Source organism: Dermacentor silvarum, chromosome 3, assembly GCF_013339745.2.
Source record: "Dermacentor silvarum isolate Dsil-2018 chromosome 3, BIME_Dsil_1.4, whole genome shotgun sequence".
In the NCBI taxonomy this organism is placed as follows: domain Eukaryota; kingdom Metazoa; phylum Arthropoda; class Arachnida; order Ixodida; family Ixodidae; genus Dermacentor; species Dermacentor silvarum.
In genome coordinates, this window is record NC_051156.1 from 214,216,088 (window position 1) to 214,232,325 (window position 16,238).

At 49.9% G+C, this 16,238-nt stretch overlaps 1 protein-coding gene across 1 annotated transcript in view; it reads right to left on the reverse strand.

Annotated features, from left to right (window-relative positions):
• The window catches only part of LOC119446637 (msx2-interacting protein), a 216,908-nt gene that overhangs the window by 23,527 nt on the left and 177,143 nt on the right, over nucleotides 1–16,238 (reverse strand). Inside the window, 2 exon segments of the mRNA XM_037711127.2 lie at nucleotides 335–736; nucleotides 1,308–1,517. Coding sequence (XP_037567055.2) covers nucleotides 335–736; nucleotides 1,308–1,517 — 612 coding nt within the window.

Here is a 16,238-nt window from a genome sequence, read left to right on the forward strand (position 1 = left end):
TGCTAACTTTGGCACCAAGTGCAGAAGACAAAGCACTTATGACTACTACATTTTATGTCTGCGCACAACAGATTAAATTAACATTTATAAGTAGCTGCGACTCAGTAGTAACATCAGCGACACAGATATGATAGAAGGAAGTCTGGCCTTTGGGAGCTACAAATAAAACTGTAGTGTGTTCCTGTGTTCGCTTGTTTGTGCATTGTCAGCTGATGGTTCTGACAGAGCAGCACGCCATCATGAGAAACCTTAAGGTTATCTCAGTGCAGCTTGGCATGCATTTGTAACAAAAAAGTGTACAACCCTAAACACTACGCAAACACTGCCAACTTACGTGGGTGACTTGTTAGGTGAGAGAGAGCGACAGCTACTGTCGCTAGAGCTGGAGCGAATCTTAGAAGATGACGATCCTAGGCGACTGCCGCTTGAACTCCGAGAGCTAGAGCGTGACCGTGACTGGGACCTCGAACCGTGCTTGTTGTGACACCGCTGCTGCGCCTGTGACTGCAGCTGCGGCTGCTGCGGAGGCGAGGTGACTGTCGAACTGACTGCCGAGCCTCGCCGAGAGGCCAGCCCGCCACGCGCCGCCGACGGCGAACCACTGTCCTTGTCGTCAGGGTAGGGTTCGCCCGCTGGACTCAAGCCGTAGCCACCTGGGGGGTCGAAGTGACTTGACTGCGGCAGAGGTGCTGGCTGCCGCGGTGATACGCCATGACTCCGGAAGTGGCTTCCACTCCTGGCAGAAAAATGGGGCTTTTAGGACAAGCTACTATCTAACAAGCTACACCCCTAGTGCCGACAGAAATTCACACTCCGATAAAGCAACCCAGTTCCTTTCCTAGTCTTAACATTCTTTGTTTGTTAGACATTTCTGCACTTTAGATGACTTCTACTCACCTCTGAATGTAAATGTACAAATAGATTTGTCTACTAGGCGGCATTATGCTTAAAATTTGCGCTATGCTAGTTCACAGGTTTCATGTGTGTCAAAATTATTGTTCACGAAAGATTCTGAGTGAGACACAAAGGTAATATAAAGACACAAAAGACACAACAGACAAAGATGAGTGCAAGCTAATCTTTGCCCAATGTATACTTCATACAGGTTCCGATTTACACGGTATCTAATTTGGCTGTTCTACATGCAATGTCCTGTTATGCATTCAGAGAGAGAGAGAGAATAAACATTCTTATTGGATATTTTCAAATGCGTCTCCAGGGTGGCAGTCCCTGGTCTGGGGACCCGCATGAACCAGGCATTCAACTACCACAATGTTGAGAAAGAATAAAGGTGTCCCAGCACTCACCCGTACTGTCCAGGCAAGATGGAGGAGGCCTGGCATCTGTCCGTCCCGTCCTGATAGGCAGAGGCATTGGAGGCCGCTGAGCGTGCATATCGATCTCTCGAGCGGCCCCTGCTTTGGTAGCTGTCCTCGTCGTGGTAGCCCGTTGTTCGCCGCACGTACGGGTCTCGGTCCCCCGTACGATCATAGTAGTAGCCCCGCTCATCACCAAACCTGAAGAGGAAAGAGGATAGAATGGTCTTCTTATACATACGTAAGGGAACCCACATGCACTGAGATTCCCGTAAGCATGCACATTAACCCACATTACTTAAATAGAAAAAATGTGACAATTAGATAATTGCAAAAGAGGATTAGGCACCAGGTTTGCCTTTAACGACAGAAATCTGTGATTCTTGCAGGCCGCACTTTGGCTCATGAACACAAGTGATGGCTACCACCCTCCTATGAGAAATAGCTGAAAAATACACGGATCATCTCTAATGCACAGCACAATGCACTTCTAGACTGCATGGAAATTCCTTGCAACTCTTTCAATGCAGCCACAATTTGCACATTTCTCTCCAATTTATATGCAAGTTGTATAATTAGTATCACACGATGGCTGAATTACAACTGTGTGAGGGAAAAAAAATATAATGTCAGCAGAAATGTGTATTCTTGCCATGGGTTTCTATTAGGCCATTGACAATGGATGAACACCATTGGTGTTCAACACTAATGGCCCATGCACCTTGGGCATATGTACTTTAAGCAGCCAGTATCCTTAATATGCTACAGATGGTGACGTGCATGCTGCTAGCATCCAGGTCAAATACTGTGACAAAGCGAGCCTTATACCTTGCAAAGGCAATGACAACGAATGACCCAAGACCTATGTCAACAGAGGCTGAACAAGAAAAGCTTTAGGTGGGTGCCAATGTTTCGACAAGAGACTTTTTTTTGTTGCGCACAATGTGACTGGGATTGGGATCACTGACGGAAGTAGCCAGGCATACTAGCACCTCCACTTCCAACACCAACTCCTCCTCTTTTTCTCTCCCCCCACCTCCACACCCAACCTGACAATTATGATCAATGACAACATACTTATCACTCCTGCGGTGCCTGCATAAAACATTTCTGCACGCTTCATTTACTTTTGTTGCCACATCATGCAGAGTGGCGACCCATGCGAAATGACAGTAATTAAAAAAGGACACCTCGCTTGTGCTGAGGGCCCACGATGAGGCGGTCGGGCATGGCCTGACTGTCCCAACATGGGAGCGGCCCGCTGTACGCTGAGTCGCGTACCTCAGGACTTTCATTAAAGTTTTGCATCCATCCATCCATCCATCCATCCAACCTCGCTTGTGCAACAAGAATAAAGCACCAACTGAAAGTCAGTGTCTGCCATCTTTTCACACTGCGAATCATAACAGTACGCTCGACCAGCTCACTATTCACCGAAAGGCAATATGGATATACTTTTATTATTCTTGTTTCCCGTTTGTCGCCTCTCGTAAAAAGCATAATAAGCACGCACGCGCTGCTCAGCGATTACGTGGCGTCACCTCCCCCCCCCCCCCTCCCCCCCGTCTTCCCCTCCTAAGCCACCCGAGGGGGCTTTCGAGCGGGGAATCCACCCGACATAGGAAGGCATGGCAGGCGACGGGGCGCGCTGTTTACGGACGGTTGCCGGGGCGACGACTCTCGTGCATGGCGGTACCGCTAGCGCGCGCCCATCCTTGATCGATGCGGCCCAGGCGTGGTCGGCGTAGCCCAAGGTCCCCACCCCCTTACTCGTAACTAAAGTCCCTATATAAGAAAAGTACCGCCATCTACTCTTTCCTTCGCCGTCTCCTCTGCTAAAGCGCTTTTTTTTTTTTTTTTTCTGCTTGCGAAAGCCAAGTCGACGGTGGCGCACCTAGAAAGTCTACGTTGAAGCTTTCAGGCCGGGCGCGCGCCGCCACCTCTGCCGGCGACTGCGGCTGCGCAGAGGACTTTCAACTTGGCTCTAAGGCGGAAAAAAAAAAAATATAAAGAAGTGAAAGCGCGCGCTATCATCGTGAAATCAGAGATACAGGAGAGAGGGAGGCGGCGTTGATCAAAGTATGGCGGTACTTTTCTTATATAGGGACGTTACTCGCAACGGCCCGCCGGCGCCGCCGCTCCAGCAGACGACGACGACGCTGTGTAGCGGGGCGCGTGTTCAATCTCAGGGTTGGTTCACACACGAGAGTCGGCACTTTACGCAGCAGACGGGTGTAAAGTGATATCCAATTGTGTGCAGTCCAGCGAATTGAAGCTATACTCGTATATAAGTCGGGTCAGCTAACCAGAAAAGAGGACCAGAGGAAGGGCTTATGTCCGACTGTGATCGCCCTCCGGGCGACGGCGACCAAAGGTAAACCTAACGGAAGGATTAGTAACGGACAATGGGCGGGTCCCTTTCTTCTCTGGAACGCGCAGTCGGTTTTAGTTACTTATCGGCTGACGCGAAACCCGGCCTTACATGCTCTGCAGAGTGCTTGGGTCTAAGTCAAGCCAGACACAAAACCTTCCCGAAATGGGCCGTACGCGTTCGAACGGTGAACGCACAAATCAGGTGCGTTCGAAATAACGGCACATCGTGAGCCGAAACTGTGCATGACAGGAGCAACGCAGTTGAAAGCTCTGGATTGTCTCGAAAATGACCTATTTGTTATCTTAATAAGCGCCGGGGTGCAATGGCTGCAAGACGTCGAAAAATGAAAGAGAGAAAGAGAGCGAAAAAACTATCCAACAGTTGCTATTCGCGTTTTTCACTTTATTTGGGCCCTTACCACGGTGGCCCTTTGCACCCACTGCGACGCCCAACTCTGAACACGTATGCGCCAGACACGTAACTATATATCGCAGCCACTGACGCCTTGCGGCGGTCAGTGAACGCGCGGTGGGCGGGCTCGCAGACGACACTAATGGCCACGCTGCGGTGCCAGGGCCGACACGTCGCGAAGATGAGCTGCAGGCCACGGGGCTGGCTTTGACAGCCGCACGATCTTATTTTTATTTTACTGCGACGGGACCCCGTCACAGGGACCGCGCCTTGTCGGTACCAGATGCTCGCTCAAAGCACGCGGCCGGTCGACGACGAGGTCGATCGCTCTTTTCCAGAAAATAAAGAAGTTGAAACAGACCACGCGCACAGGGGTGAAATTTCGGGGTGGCGAAGCTGAGTCACAGTCGACGCTGCACACATAGTCGGACGACTCGACTTGATTTAGAGTATAGCTGCACGCAGGTTTAACGAAATTTGATTAAAGGAGCGGGGAAAATTGCGCGAGAGAACACGTGAAACCAACGTGTAAGATAACGTGACGTCGCTTTCTATATATAGTTACATTGAAGTTTCGATATATAAGGAAGCCCCAGGTACTGAAAAGGGGCTTGATGCGACAGCATTCAAGAAACCCCACCCTTGCTTTTCCTATAGGCTCTTAGCAATGCACGTGCTGGGAGTGATGCGACCTCGCTGCGCACCATGTTTACGTTGCACTGGTGAAACTGTCCACTTCACCGGTGCAGATCCGATCGACGCGTGGTTCCGCACGTCTATATCATATATTGATTTTTTTTTATTTCTTTCTTCGCTATGTGCTTAATTTAAGGCAGTTGACCTCGAATCACACACCGAAAAAAAAAAAAAGAACAGCACGAGCCAATGATTTATGCCACCGCCACCGCTAGCTCGGATGTCTCGATGCCAGCTATCAAATTTCGATATCAAAGCCACCCCTCTACCGGTGCAACGCCGCCACCGACGACGGAAGGGGGGAGGGCGTCACGCGAAACGCGGTCACCCTCCATCTCAAGGGCGCACTCCACGGAAGTGCGAAGGCGCTCAGCCTGCCAGCAGGACTTCGCGCTAGTTAGCGCGCGACGCCTGCTCGAGGAAACAAGAACGCGCGCGGCGTGCGCGCGCGGGCGCGACACGTGTCGTTCACACGGGGCGTTGCGTTCCCGAGGCGGGCAGCGCGCCGCTATTGAAAGAGCAGCCACGGGACATTAAGGTCCAAGGCGACAGGGACTGATTGCACTGCGTGTGAATCACGCTTCGCGCAACACTGTGCCAACACGTAGGCACGCACGCACACACACACTGTACTGCCAGGAGGCAATAAGTATACACACAGCGCCGGATGCAGCGTAACTGCGCTGCGACAACGCGTAGTCCGGAGGTCGGCGTATGGTTACATAGCACGCGTTACGTCACGTATAAGTAATTTATGTTCCCATCGTACAGCGTATAATAAATGCAATTTTTATACTTATCAGGTATTTCAGAACTAGTTCTTGGCCCAATTGGTGCTTACTAAAAGGAGATGTTTACCGCTATCCGATGGGCCTCTTCGACAACGCTTTTTCCATTTCTAGGGTCGCAGCTGTATAAGGTTGATGCATTTTATATAACATTTTGTATAACATTTTATTCGGCTTGTTACCAATAAACGGACCTGTTTTTTTGCATTTTAACACGGCAGAACTATGCTGAATGGGTGGCTTCCCTCGCTCCAAGGTACGCACCGCAAGAGCATCCAGCTTTCAAAACAATCTATGCGCAAGAACGTACACTGCACCACCCGCTACTTGGAATTCGCAAAACTAGGTTTAACGACAAGAACTAATGAATATAAGCCTTGTCTGTGCTGCAGGTACTCGCTGTTCTCACAATTTGTTTTTGAAGATGAAAGACGATCAACAGAGAATGTTTTGCGAGATGCGTGAGGGAGGGAAGCCGGGCGAAGCTACGGTCGACATGTCAGCCCGGTTCTTATTAGGCGGTGTCCTCTAATGTCTGTATCGTACTGGCGTCTTGAGGCTTTTCTAAACTACGTATGAGAGAATGTAAGGGTGATTTAATCATGTACAAGTGAGAGGGGAAAATAAAAGAATAGGAATATTCCGGTTGCTAGCCGTTAGCAGGCACCGGTTAGCAGGTTCTGGCGTTGGATATATTGAGGACAAGAGTGATGCCATAATCGCACTGGTCTGCCGACTAGACATGCTTCGAATAATTTGACAAAGGATGTACGTATATACTGCTGATTTCTACGAACAGCACAGACTAGCGGTATACTTGCGCCAACCAAGTAAAGATGGCATGGACGCGCTACTGTGCTAGTGCTGTTTCCACGACTGTACCGAGGCGCCCCAAGTTTAAATTAGTCATTGCTTCACCGAGCTCCATGTTCCTAAAGCCTTTCTTGTGCAGTTGCACTAGCAAAACTTTCCCGTCCTTCATACCCGGGTGCCAGAGTATAGTCACAAGACGGCCATCAAGGAAAGGAAGCAGCAACGCACCAGTCAATAAGCAGAGCACATACTTCTGGGAATGCAACCGGCAACCCAATGCTTGCCGATGTAAAAACTTTTCGCTTGCAAGGTCCCGCAGCTCGGACCGGAAAGGACAACGCACACATTCTTCAACAGCGCAGCCCTCAAGCGAAGGACAGAAATACAGCTCCCGAGCCGCTTTCGGCGCCGAAGATTCCTCGAAACCATTTGCGTCCCACCAAAAACAGTCAAGGTTTACTAGACAATTAATCGAAGGCCTCTTCGATCCGTCATCCCGGACATGCCCAGAACTGTCCTAGGCACTGATTTCACCCAATGGGCGTTGGCGTATGTACGCAGAGCGTCTTTGGCGGTCCGCGACAACAAATCGAAGACACTGACACCTCACCGCCACGACAACTTGACAATGTTGTCGCGTACACGTATCTATATTCGTAACGCTTCGATGTTGTTAGCTCCAGCATGGCCTCCGAGATTGGGCAAAAATTTACAAGAGGGAAGAAACCGTGGCGCTGCGATCGGCTCAGCTAACACGTGGTGGTGCACGTATTTGTCTAACCATTGTGCCTGTTTCTTCAGACGTTCTTGTGGAGTTAGCAGTCCCACTCCTTTATCTTTCTAAATATTCGAGAAAGCACGGTTTTCTTTTTCATCACAGGAACGCAATAAGCCTGCGTATACGCCTAATTATCGCGAATGTTGTACCCAATATTTTGTTTAAAACGATCGGTTTTGCAAAGTCAACAAAGTCGCTTGAAGACACAGCCACGAAGTTTACGCAAATCCATAAATCCCCATGATGGCAGAATCATGGCCTCCGAGATCAAGCGCCGCCGGATCTCGGAGGCCGTGGCTGGTAGGCCTATTAGCAACTTCCGTAGAAGGAAGTTGAAGGACCAGTGGAGGAAGGAAAAAGATAGGAGGGAGCATAGAGCAACGCGACTGAAGCCGAGTATGGTGGCCCAACACGTGGTGAAAACGGCAGAGCACGGAGGATACGTCAGAGCGCGCAGTAGGTTTTATACTCCCGGTTGATTTTTCAGTACAAAAACAAAACCAAGGAAAAATATATTTTTCCTTCCTCCATGTGAGCAGCTGCCAGCCGGGCGCGCACCGAATAAAAAGTACCGGTAACCAACCGTCTCGGCAAATCTCGATTCTCCGTGATCTCGACGCAAGAGGCCACGTGTTGGGCCAGCAATGCTGGCTACACGAAGCGTTCGCTTGCCAAGGTTGGCTGCGTGACGTAATGCTCCCTCTTACATTTTTCCTTCCTCCATGCTAGCGCCAGAGCTTCCTCTAGTAGTGTTTGTGAGAAACTACGGCTGGATCCGCGTCCACGAGCATACTGCATACCGCTTAACGGCGTGGTCAGATAAAAATAATTGAAAATTGTAGCAGATCCAACGAGTTAGAATCTCTATGCAGCGAAGCTTTGTGTGAGTGCATAAAGAGTCGAAACACGAGTTTGTGTTTATTGGTGACACAAGGTGACACGGAAGGGTATATATTCAGTCATTGTAGAGAGGCTAATGCAATGCCACCGCCATTGCCGCGAATGCGAGCTTTCTGGTTCTTTTTCCCCGCACGGCCGGCGCCGCCGCGGAGGCGAGCGCCATCTGGTGGTGGCACAAGGAACCCAGTGGCGCGCCTGCCCCGCTGTGATTGGTTGGCCTATTCGGCAAGATAACAGCCAGGCCGCAGCGCCCACGGTCACGAAACCGGGCGAGGTTCGCAAAGAAAAGCTTCGCTTCTAAAATAAAAACGTTGCGCAAGAGATACGAACCACGTCGTCTGGAGGCTACCGATGCTCGGCATCGCCACCACAGATAGCGCTACAGTCGACGAGGGGAGGGAGCACCTTTCCGAGTGCTTCACGGATAACCAGCGTTAATTGCCACGAAAATGTGAAAGCAATTCCCGAGAGGGCAACATACGGAGAGCTGCGCTCCGGGGCATAAAACAGGAGGCTGCCCGCCGCCGCCGCGCTAATGCAGGACGTGTCCCTGAGGAAAAACAGTTCGAGTGTGCTTCACGGTGGCGGTGGTGGCACTTGTGTGCGCACACGCACGCAAGCACGCATAAGCAAGCCCTCGAAGGTCATTTCGGTTCGCGAAAGCCGCCGTTAATTCGCACTTGCTACGCGGGCGGTAAGCGCAGTCGCACAAGGACACCCGTGCGCGTGCACTCACCGGCACTCAAGAGGAAAACACCTCCGCGCGATTATTGTTTCGCGAACGAAAAAAAAAAAAAAGAGGCCCGCGCACGCCAAGATATGCAAATAAAGGCCACGCGTCGGGAAGCCACCGAGGAAGAGATACAAGACGACGACGGCGACGACTACGCACCCATTTAAGGCAATTTTCGCTAATCGCTACATACAAGCTGCTGACACTCAGCGACGAAAAGGGCAGTCGCTGCAGAACCAGACGACGACGGAGACAGAACAGACCGCTAGCGGAACACGCACTTCGCACGTTGTCATGTGTCAAGGACGCAACTCGATGCAACAGAACGAGAGCTTTAGTCCTGCCGTATTACCATACGTCTCGTTCGTCGAAACAGCGCATTTATATAGCTGTTGGCGCCTTCGTAACGTTTGTTCTATGGCTATAGATAACCTGCGTGTTTGTAAACAAAGGCTATACATAATGGAAGCGAACGAGTGCGTAAACACTTCTTTTTTTTTTTTTTCGCTGTTCGCAGCATTGAACAACAATCTTTGCCGAATGGCCTTTCAAAACTGGCCAGGTGCATTCGTTCTGCCCTCCGCGCTAAGATTTGCGCCATTAAAACTTTGTCTTGTTTTCTTTCTTTTTGCTCAGCATGCAATGCGACAGCAGCGACGCCGCAACTACGTGAGTGACGTCACGCCTGCCTTTCGCGCTCCAGTGCCATTCGCGACATCACAGCTTTTTTTTTTTTTTTTTTAACTGTTCGTCGCTACTGTTCAGTGCTGTATAGGCGTTAACGAAGAAAAAAGAAGTTGCGCACGTTATTTAGTCGCTACTCCAGAGAGAGAATAAGCTTTTATTCTGAGCAAGCGCAGCATCCGCGAGTGATGGCCATCTCCCGTGCCCGTTCGATCAGGCTGCGTTCCATGCTCAGAAATTTTAGACAGTGGGGGACCCCGAAGAATCATTCTCTAAAGGTCATATTTTACATACGGCAAATCAGTGAGCTAGAGAACCTGAGTGAGAAAAGATTGTCCGTAAACTTCTCCAGCGCTCGAGCACAACTAGCGTTCAAAAGTTGCTGCTTCGCAGCTCCATGCAGAAGCACTGCCTCGCTATTTTACGCAAGCAGCAACAGGTCTATATGCTTCACCGCAGGTATAGTCATCAAATACGGGCGCTTCCGTAAGGAACACCGCCTTTCCTCCGGCAAAATTCAGCGGTTCCCGGCAGTTAATTCGCGGGTCGTTCACCGCCGCTCGTCGCGCCGGAATCGCATCGCATCCCGCATGCGTGCTTTTGGCCAACGCAGAAACCAACCAAAACTGCGCAGAAAAGCAAGAAAAGCGCGCACAGGACGCAGAGCCGCATATACGGATGAACGGCAGGAAATGAGAGGAGGTGGTGGGTACAGAAGGAAGAAGTAACGAGGGGGGGTTCCGGAAAACAACAGGCATTCGATGACACGGGACGGACGAGGAATCACGGCCTCGTGATCCGACCGGCACCGCGTGGCCCCGGCGCCGAGGTGCGGACGGACGGACTGCATGCGACGGAATCCAGCCGCACGCGTCGCATCCGCACCGGAGCTTCCGGAGTACGGGCTGCAGCCACGCTCTCGACACAGCGCAAGCCCGCGACGTAGGGGATGTCAGTGTATACGCCAGAGGAGACAACCAAAAAGGCTCGTTTTGAAAGTCCGAGAAACAGTCTGTTGTATAGTTGGCCGCGAGTTTTTGAGCGAGGGAGAGTGTATAGGTGTGTGGGGAGTGAGGGACCTCCTTGAATGGAGATGCTATAAGAAATATTAACTCGTGCTCAGAAACTAGGAACGTTAACGAGGAACGTTACGTGAATTGAGTTCGACGGGAATACTACCTGACAGGGTGAAAAGCGCGGTCCGTAAATGAAGCGCGGGTCACTGCACCACAGGGCTTTCTTAAAACCGCTTAGCTAAATGTAAGTGTACACACAAGCGCTTTTGCGTAGCTTGACGTGTTTGCGGCGTTGTCAAACTACTCAAACCGACTGGCCCTGCAGCGTCCTGCCGTATGCGTTTCGGCCTTTCACATTCACTGGAATGCGGGCGCCGCGCCCACGAATCGAACCCCCGACCTCGTGTTCAGAAGCAGCACGCCATTAACAACCGTGCCACGGCGGCAGGTATTATTATTGCTATTTGTTTTGAAATGAGATACACACTTGACCGGAAAGGTAAAGCAAGGAGACGGAAACGTAGAATTGTAAGATACGAAGAAGGGAAAGATGACAAATCTCGAAGAATAAAGCAGAACACACACGTTGCAGATCACAGTACAGGCCAGAAAGAACGCACAAACGGAAACATACGTGGCAATATCTCCATCATGTTCTTGCACCAGCTCGCCATTATTTCACTCTTGTCACGAAAGCTGCGCAAGTAATGCACTATTTGTGCCGAGAGAGAGAGAGAAAAGAAATAAGAGAGCTAAAAGAAGAAATAAGAGAGCTAAAAGAGAGGAATCAATTAAAGGGCCGTCAGAGCAGCATCCCCGGACGTTCTTTTCTGCTGCCCACTTTACTTACGCGGACCTTTCTGAGAAAGAAGAGTTTTTTCTTGTCTTCTTTTAAAATTTCAATTTTCAAGCAAAACACGTGCGAAGGCTCCCAAAGTGAAAGAAGTGTTCCACGAGAAGTCTGCGACCCTCAACTAGACACGGTTTCCCCCCTTATCAAAACTGAAAAACTCCATGCACGCTCTACGCGTAGCGATAACTATACGCTGTTATTCGGTCATTTGAAATTAGTTCCGAGTGTTGTTTTTATTGTTATTATTTTGAGGGAGGGAGGGGCGATATAAGCAGCATCGCCCTTTCAGACGACGCAAATAACGTAAGAATTAGGCGCACATGTCAAACTTCGGACAGGCCCCCTAAGCATTCCTACGGTCTCGCCTAAATGTCTTGTTTCATGCATCTTGCGAAAGCAGTCAATGGAATGCTTTCAAACTGTAAATCTCGCTCGAGCACGAAGTGTAACTCATACGTGAGCGAATGTAGTGGGCAGACGTCAACTTCCAGAAAATAACTTCATTATCACTTTACTACCCGATTCCTTTGTCTCGTTTGGCATGTGCTGTCGATTTTAAGTTCATTTATCTACGCAGCCGTTGGCGTGTCTCTGGGTGCCTCAGACGCCATGAAACACACCATCCTATCTCAGGTCAGACGCAAGGAGGTGGGTTGGAGGCCATGCGACGCGTATAAGACGGTGCCCGTATGGCAGTGCCCTTCAGGCGGTCGAAAACTGCGCCAGGTAAATAATGAAGCGAGCTACGTGCGCGGCAACATCCGCGTCAGCCGCACCGAATGGAGGAGGCATAGCTGTTTCACTGCGCGCGGATATAGGTGCGCGTGCGAGACTACACTCTGGAGAGGCGCTAGCGATGCCGTGCTAGCACACCGCGCTGCGTGCCGTTTACCGTCGCGCGGGCGGTTTTCCTGCGCACTTTAGTTCATCGGCGGCATAACATTACCACACACACACACACGAGCTCGATTTACTATTCTGCGAATGAATTCTTCAGCGCTGAACAATGATGCTACGACAAGTTATACGCTGTACAATAACCTTCAAATCGCCTAACGAAGCTCGTAAAAAATTAAGTGGCATGCCAAAATGACAAAGGGGGCTGTGGGAGAGGGCTCCCGAGTGGCTCTCACCATCTAGGGTTCTTTAACGTGCACCCAAGAGTGCGTTACACGATTGCTTCGCGTGCTTTACGAGTTTCACGCGCACCGCAATCAGATTACCGCTACCAGGAATAGTACTTAAAAAACTTGGAAACGATTCTTTCTCGTTTTCTTTTTATTTCATTTCTCTCTCTCTCTCTCTCCCCTACCCCCAATTCCTCTATATTAGAGTAAACTCTACACCGGGGTAAAAAACCTGTTCCAACATACGGCTTCCTGCTCACGCGACGAGCTTACTGCTGTACCCAGGCCAAATCGAAACTTTCCACTGGCAACTGCCCCGGGGCCACAAGCCGTTTACAAGACGCGCGGCCCCGGAACAACAACAAGGCGCCACCGAACTACCGATCTCGGCAACCTAGCCGAGCTAGCGGCGTTACAAGCACGTGGCGATGAGTCAACGGCGGTAAACGATATTCAGGCCTAGTGAGAAGGGTGTCGCCAACAGGCGCTAATCGAAGTCCTCTCAGCCAGCCCGTCAAAGCAGCAGCTGCGGCACACAGGCGCAAACAGCGCCGATTTCGAGAGAAACAATCGCGGAGGATCCGCCCGCACTGGACGCAGTTCATATAGGGGCGGTCGAGAAAATAACTCGGAAAACCTTGTGACGGCGGTCACTTGTAGCAGGCACACAATGGCAGTAGCGCCACCACGAGTGGGTGATGCAATCCAAACAATGGGTTGAGTCAGCTGCGCCGAACGACAAGCCTCGCGGAAAAAGACAGAGAGAGAAAAAAAGAGGTAACACGTGGGCGAGGCCACGCCACGTAGAATAATAATAATAATAATAATAATAATAATAATAATAATAATAATAATAATAATAATAATAATAATAATAATAATAATAATAATAATGTAACAGACACGCCACCATCGTGAAGTCCTAACATGGATGTGTAGCGTTGGTTGTAATACGCCAACGCAAGCGCAGTGACATATATCCAGGTGGATATTTGATGCTCGAGGGAAACGAGTGGCTTTGGAAGTTTAGCCGGCTTAGCGCCGGCACATCACCGTGCGTTAGGTCGGTTTTGAACAAACAAAACGCGCGAAGTCAGTATAGGCTGACAGATTATTCTAAATAGCATATCACGTTTATATGGTCGAAAGGGATTCAATGTTAGCGTAAGAAAATTGAAATTTAGAAAATCGGCGTAGAAATTAAGAGCGATCTTCGCCTCGCTCTCTCTATCAATTTCAATTTCGCTCGACAGACTTGATTAATGAGTATTGATCCTTGTACCAGACGGCGCCCAGACTGTGGCGCCGCATAATTTAGTGTTGACATCAGGCATACCATCACATTCTCACGTCTTTTTCAGAACATGGAAGATAGAAAAATAAAAAATGAGCACATGCCATGAGCTTTCAATCTCCCCCTTTCCTTACATTGGAACACCCCCCCCCCCCCCCCCCAAAAAAAAAAGAAAAAAAAAAAAAAGAAAAAAAAACAACTCTTATCACCTCATCGCCTTCCTTCAACCACCGTGGAGTTTGCAAGTTATGAAATGCCTTCCTGCACCCCCCCCCCCCCCCAAAAAAAAAAAAAAAAAAAAAAAAGTGGACACAAGCTCTGCTCCGCCAACAGAAAACTTCTGGCGCCGCCCCTACGCCAGGCTTTCCTACTGCAACGTTATCTCACTCTCTCCCTTTTCCTGACAGAACACTATAAGGTCAAGACGTCAACGCGAGCTGGCATGGCGTAAATATGGCATCGCCGACTATCTACGTCCTCGTGACCCTTCTGGTTTACCAAGGTTCCCGCCTACGGTATAGACCGGCCTTTAAATTGCAATCAAGACACACCTAACCTACCGAGCTACGTTGACCTCGTCCTTATTATGTCCCAGCCAAGCGCAAGGGCCAGCTGCAGCGCCTAGGCGTCAGTCCGCTTCCTCTTCAGCTGACAAGCAGCAGGAGCGATGCTCGAGCTCTCTTCTTGATTGCACTCGAAATTTCAAGTCATTTCGAGCACAATTCTTCTTAACTACACATATTTCCGCTGCACCACTCTCAACCGGATTCGCATGTCCGGGTGTGCGGCGAGAGAGAGAGCCGCTGCCGGTGACGCGAGGGTCACGACTTGCGCAGGGACTGAAAAAGGCACGCGGCAGAGATAAGAGGATGACCTCACGCGGTTTTTTTTCTTTCGCAAAGCATTGCGTGATGCGGGACGCCGAGATAGCGCTGCGCATCTCCTCCGCCGAGTGCAAAGTAATTTGAGCGAGCCAAAAGCAGCTGCTGGCCGATGTATCCACGCGCTGCACATACGGACAAAAGAATAATAAAAATAATGATAATAAACGGTGCAGCGTAGTGGACTACAACATCGCGGCTACTAGATAAAGGAAGCTCTGGCTACATAGACACAGAATCGCTAAGGAGAACGTGTTGCTGGGCGTGCTGGTTCGTGTAACTGCCACCGATTGGAAGGCGGAGACAGTTTATTGTACTACGTGTGCGCTCTTGTTTTCATGTATTGGTTCTTGTAATTAGTTAGTTGTAACTTGTATTGTTACATGGTGAGCCCTTTTTTTTTTCTTTTTCTTCGAGTATTTTTATCCCGTACAGTGTTAACTACGTACTGCTCAGTCACGCACACAACTGCTTATGCGGGCTGACTACTACTGTACTGATAATTTTCGTGAAATGAGTGACTGAGCGAAAACACAGACAACGCGAAAGAAAGTTGCATTTGGCCGGTTCTGCTCTGCTTTCTACGTGACTGTCTCACTTTCTGACAAGCGCCCCAATCATAAATCCTGCTCTGTTCTGCTATAAGTGGATGTTACTGCGGAGGGAAACTCGATACTCCATTTCTCCCCGTTCCACAGAAGAAGAATAAGAAAATGATGAAAGGTTTCTGAACAGGCGACGGCTGGCACTACATATACCTCATTTATTACCGAACTGTTGTTGTCCACGTCGCGCTACACAAATGCGGGATGCGCTTCACAATCCTTTAGTGAAGGCAGGGCGCGTCTTCCATGTTACCCAAGCATGTATATGGAAGGTCTCAACACACACACAAAGCTCAGTTGGACCGTGCAGTCCATTGAACAAAGCTTGACAGACGCTATAGACTAAACCCTACAGCCCCACATATCGTAAACAAGCCAGTCGGAATCGAACAAACGCCGTTTAGCGCAGCGCGCACCGCAGTTCATTTGGTCCGGGATTTACGCGACACCAAGCAGTGGACGCAACCGCTGCAACGCTCGCTTTTGTTCTTGAGCGCGGAATGTGCGCAGAATCCCGGCTGGGGAGACCTTGGCCTCTCGCACAGCACCGTATAGTCGCTTCCTGGTCGCGCCAAGTACCGACAGAGACCAGTCGGAGATAACGCGAGCGTTGTAAATTCACGCAAGCTGCTCTCGCACAAATTAGAGTGAAAGCTCGGTCAACACGCAGACAAGGGGGTTGGCAAGATTAGCGTCAAGCTAAGCAGCCGCGTCACATACTAAAATGCAGAACCCGTAAGCCTGTACATAGCGACGGGACATGAATTCCGCCGATGTAGCTCACGAGGCGGCGGTGCGTATATGGAGAGGTTTTTTTTTTTTTTTTCTTGTCGTAATGTCGAACTGAAATTACAAGCATGGAGGCCTGCTCAAGCAGGAGATCGAAATTCCAAGTGCGCATCTTGTAGAGAAATTCCGCAAAGTGGATGGTCATTACTTTTATAGTGAGATACGAGCTCCTCAAAGCCC